Genomic DNA, 5632 nt, shown 5'->3' with positions numbered 1-5632 from the left:
CTAAGTGAAGCTAGTAGTTTAGGGTTCAATTGAGGTAGGCCCCGTTGGCAGTTCAATTGGATTTCAATGCATACTCTTTTGTTTGATACTCTGTTTTGGTTAACAAAGTTCATTTTCTCATTAAAATGAAATAAACTAAATTAAACTTTATTTAAAGATTAGAAGAAGAAAAAGAAAAAAACGCATATCCTACATTAGGCATTTAATTAGAAGAAGACTCGAGTAGATCTAAATCATGTGCAACCTTCACCGAAAACTTCATAAAACTTCATTAAAAAAAGAAAGAAGAAGAAGTGAGAATCCTTCTTTACGAGTGGAAGATGGGCGGTAAGCCTGATTCCCAAACACTGAATTTGGAATCCAATTACTACAAGAAAAGGTCTAAAAGTCTTAACAATAATTGGGAATGTTCCACTTCATATGATATCATATGGTAAAACCCCACAACCCTTTTTGCCCTTTTTTTGTGTTGGATTTGGACGTTTTTCGAGCGACACCAATTCCCACGTATATTTCACAGAGCCATTTATCTTTCTCCATGTCTTTTAAATTATAAAATAAAATAAAATAAAAATGAACACCGTCTTCTCAGCAATATTAATCATGTAGTGGTGCACATGTTGATGTTCCATCTCTTTCTTGCCAGCTTCTGCCAGCTCCTATTCATCATACAACTAAACAAATATGTTTATACTAAGTTGCTTTATAAAACGAGACCAAATCAATTCCACTTATTAATTGGTGCCTGCGATGGGATACAATATGCGGATCTAGTAAGATTCTACTTTGTTTTCGATAATAAGTTTCGTCATCACCCTAACACCATTGTTCTTAATGGTATGGTTGCTAATTTGTAATTGGATATGAATTAAATTGAGGAGAATTGGATTCCAGATTCCTATGAAAATTGTTTACCAAACTATATGGAATTGGAGTAAAAGTTGTACTAATTACTAAAACATCTTCGTTGTTGGGTTAAGTATATGGCAAATTTGAAAATTTAAAATTGTGTGAGGATATAATGGGTAAAAAAGATGAATTCTTAATGGGTTAGTTCTCCATGAATCATAATACCATCTTTTACCCAAGAATTGAATTCCTCCAAAATCAGGAATTCAATTCCTAATTTTGTGCGAGCCCCACTTACTTTTTAATTCCTTGATGTAAAGTGAATGCAAGAAGATAGGTGGAATTCAATTCCTTATGAGAATTCCAATTCTTGATTAGTAAACACACCATAAGAGTTGAATTCATAATCTATACTATTAAGTTGGAGACTGAATGTAATTAAACTAAATGATCATTATATTACCTTTTTCTTATTCAATACGTGTATGTAAGTGGTAGTGGTTAGCACAGTCTCCTTCTATTGAGGGATTCCTAAAATAACTTTATTTGAGGGACACCCTTTAGGGTCCCATACGAATTTTTTTCAACAATCCAAATCATCTATTTTTTATGTCTACATTTATTGATTATCATTGCAAAAAATTAGACAACTTGGAAACCATTTCGACATCCAATTTTGTAGAAAGTACTTAAATTTCAATAACTCAATTGAGTGGTTAAATAATATCTGATTCAAGTGATTTTTTTTGTAGAGATGATTTTTGAATAATTATCTAAAAAAATAGACGGTTTGGATTAGTGAAATACAATGTGGAGTGGGTCCTACAAAGGTGTTCCTCAAATAAGCTTATTTGAAGGATCCCTTAATGGAAGCTCTTTGATGGTTAGTAAGATTAAACTAAATGAGCATAATAGTTCTCTTCAACTACACTAGAACTTAACATTAGAAACATCAATTTGTTTTTACGTCAACTGATATGCTAGTGTTTCATTTCACTTCCTTCTAATTTTTAGACGTCAATTGATATGTTGGTGTTTCAAATAAGCTTATTTGAGGGACCCCTCAATTCAAACTCTCTAGTGATTAGTAAGATTAAACTAAATGAGCATAATTGTTCTCTTCGATTGCACTAGAACTTAACATTAGAAACATAAATTTTTGGATGTCAATTGATATGCTGGTGTTTCATTTTTAGTCTGCCCCTCACTGCTGTAATTCTGCCCTTCAGGATGAAGCGGCAGCCGCGGTTAAAGGTCTTCAATTAGCTTCCCAATACGGTTACACTGACATTGTTGTGGAAACTGACTCTAAAGTTCTTATCGAATGAGTAAATGGAAGTGCAAGGAATCAAGCATGAAGTATATTGCCCCTCTTGGAAGAAATTAAGAGTTTTAGCCGGCGTTTTCATGATGTCTGGTGGAAGTGGGTGTTAAGGAATGCAAATTGTGCTGCTCACATAGCGACATCGATAGGATTTGGGGCTGTGGAATTGGAAAGTTGAGCCTACTGGCCACCACAATCTCTTATGCACGTTTTGGTCTCTGATGGCTTGCCATGCCCTCTCAGCAACTCTATGTAAGGCTGCAATCTGTGTGGGCAAAGGCATCCTGCTGGTCTCTGTCGAGTCCTGTTTTGCTTCTCGTTTTTTAGTCTGTTCTTTGAGGTTTTGCCTCCTTTTGTTTGGTAGTTTGTATTTGAAATTTTTGTTTCAATGAGCAAGCACCTTTTGACCCCCCCCAAAAAAAAAAAAAGCTCTCACAAAAAAAGAGCTGAAAATCTAAAAAAAAACAGAGATGAAAACTATACAGAAAACTCAAAAAATTTCTACAACTTATTTAAACCTTATTTAAACAACAGCAATTAAGAAATCGATACATTAGTTTATGTCTGAAACACTAATATTGTCGTAGGCGTACTTCTTTCCAAACTTCTATACACGGAGTCAAAAGACGACAACAAGACAAGAAAAATTTAGAGGCCAATGTATTTTTTATTCGTGTTCGTTGAGATGAACATGTTAGTTGTTTTCCATTTGCTACGAAGCAACGGTAACATTATTAAACATATAATATAATCTGATGAAAAGATAATATTATAAATTTCTTTTCTCTCTCCCCAATTATCCCACAGCCTAATTACAACAGAACACAGCTGGCACAAAAAATGCCATCAATTTGATTAAACAAAAGGAAGTCTCTTGCATACAACAAAAGGTCTTCATCCGAAGTAAAACACAGTTAACCGAAACGTGGCTGGATCCCAATTTTGATTAGACCCTTTTTATCATAGCCACCAATGGGCGTTGGCCATGTGTACAAATTATGTTTACGCCATTTGTATTCTAGAACTCCGATAGGTTAAGTTTTAGGTATTCATTTCAAGCATCATATTTAACATAACCACTGTCTTTAATATACAAAGACTTATAATTCAAATGGTTAATATCAGTTATTTATGCATTCGAGGTTAGGAGTTCTAAATCCCCACTTATTTTTATTGGAAATATAATTTACAAAGCGATAAACAAATATAGTCCATTCAGCATTATTGTTAACAATAAACAAAATAAGGTTACCTACTTATATTTTTTGTGTTGATTGTAAAACAATATTGTCTTCAAATTTATTTTCCCACCTACCATCACAAGTTGGGCTAAGCCTGAAGACTTAGCAATACTTGTTTACGTTACATGAGATGGTTAGGCAACACTGTGTGTGGGTGTGTGTTTAGTGTGATTGTTAATGATAATTAGCAACAACTAATAATCAAAGGGTCATTTCCGTAAAACCACCGACCACGTTTGGAGTTGTTGAAAAGGGCAACAACTGAATCCAGACTGTTAAAAGCTAAGCTCCGCACTATTATATTGCCAAGCCGAAAATGCGAATGCACCAAATATGTGGTAGAAAAAGACACTCTACTAACCCTCAAGCAACCATAACACGTGACGTGTCCAACCCAAATTGCCATGATCACACAATCTCAGCCCTTAAACCATGTTCACACTGTGATTAAATCACCGATATAACCCTAATTAGGACACGCGTCGAAGCGTAGCAATTCTTGTTAGGTGGTTCTGCCCGTACCCGATCCTTGAAGAAAGTTGAAAGAATTGACCAATTATTCACACCGCCCTCGCTGGCTTAACCACATTATTAAATTAGTAATTGTTTTTATAAAAAAATTGTTACAATTAAATATGTAATGTGGTCGTGGTGGGTGCATATGCAGATGCAAATGCAAATGCAAATGCAATGTGGTTTTTTTTTTTTTTTTTTTAAATGTATAAATATAATAAACCCTAAATTAAAACCCTCCATGAAGGAATCTCAATATCTCACATTATTGAATTTAGAAACGAGCTGTCCCTCAACAGCCCCCCACTTTCTCCCTGAACCCTTTTATATTCCCCTCTCCTTTTGAACCCTTCCCTCACTCCCCAAACTCCCACTCTCCCAAAACTCTCAAAAACTCATCAAAACCTCTCTCTCTCTCTCTCTCTCTCTCTCTCTCTCTTCCACAAAAAGAAGAGAAACAAAAAATGAAGATGGGTTTTGCTGGGTTTCAAGTTCTCTTGGTCTTGGGTCTCTTGGCTACATCATGCATAGCCCAAGCCCCGTCCGCCGCACCCACCGCCACACCACCAACCGCAACACCACCAACCGCAAAGCCACCAACCGCAACACCACCCACAGCCAACCCTCCATCCCCCGCACCAGTCCCGGCACCTACCACGTCACCAACTCCATCTCCAACCACAGCCCCAGCTCCAAGCACCACAGCGCCAGCCTCCTCCCCCTCAGCCGAGACACCGCCTTCAACTTCTCCACCTGCACCCGCGGGCCCAGCCGGCAGCCCGAACTCCCCAACTGCCGAAACCCCATCTCCTCCTCCTCCCAGTGGGAACTACGCTCCTGGATTGGCCAGCCGCGCTGCTATTGCCGGAACTGCTCTCGCCGGAGCCCTGTTTGCCGTTGTGTTGGCTTAAGACGCTCGTAGAGTTTGGCCTTGGCTGGCTGGCTCTCTTGGGTTTTTTGCAGTTCGTCCACTTGGAGACTCGTAGGCTGTTGGATCTGGGTTTTGATGGACGGACGAGATCTATTATTTTCATTTGATTCTGCTTTAGTGCTTTTTTTTTTGCTGTGTTTCTTCCTTTTAACTTATATTGGGTTTGACTCATGGAGGATATTTGGATGGTGATTAGTGCTCTTAATTATTTCGGTGATTCATATTGTTTCGGAGTCGACACGTGCACACATTTGTAGATGAGTCGTTTGGATGTACATCTGATGATAGTTTAATAAAACAGTTTGCAATTCTTTTTTTTTTTTTTTTTTTCTCTCTCTCATTTTTCTAATTTACCACATTTCCAATGAGGAAGTAATTTGGAGAGAAAATTGAGGCATAATTTTGTAGGGTTAGGTGGCTCTACCTTTTGACAAAGGGTAAGCATATGCTGTGCCAGAAAGATGTGGAATCCGACTCCCTTAGCTTGTCTGCAAGCTTCTTCCAATGCTTGACGTTGACCCAACAATTTTCAAAAGTTACCATCATTTCTTCCAAGTGCTCCATTAAACTTGAGTCTTTTCTTTTGTGTGATTCCATAGTGTTTCTCCCACGTGTGATCCCTTGTAGATGAAAAGTTAAAAAAAAAACAGGAGGAAATTAGGTGGTAATAATTTTGTTTTGAAAGTGATTTGGACTTTAGATAGACTATAGCATTTTCTAATATACAATCATTAAAATTCTTGTATTCTTTTTCTATGTGGAAATCCAAACGAT

General features: G+C 37.2%; 1 protein-coding gene across 1 annotated transcript; it reads left to right on the top strand.

Moving 5' to 3' along the window:
• LOC109949990 (classical arabinogalactan protein 4-like) lies at positions 4181-5180 on the top strand. Its single transcript, XM_020567275.1, has one exon. It carries the CDS (start codon positions 4392-4394, stop codon positions 4836-4838), a length of 447 nt encoding a protein of 148 aa, XP_020422864.1. The 5' UTR covers positions 4181-4391; the 3' UTR covers positions 4839-5180.

Source organism: Prunus persica, chromosome G6, assembly GCF_000346465.2.
Source record: "Prunus persica cultivar Lovell chromosome G6, Prunus_persica_NCBIv2, whole genome shotgun sequence".
NCBI classification, from domain to species: Eukaryota; Viridiplantae; Streptophyta; class Magnoliopsida; order Rosales; family Rosaceae; genus Prunus; species Prunus persica.
This window is presented reverse-complemented; position numbering and strand designations above follow the sequence as displayed.

Coding starts and splice junctions, on each gene's coding strand:
- LOC109949990 (XM_020567275.1), top strand. CDS start 4,392: ATGAAGATGGGTTTTGCTGGGTTTCAAGTTCTCTTGGTCTTGGGTCTC.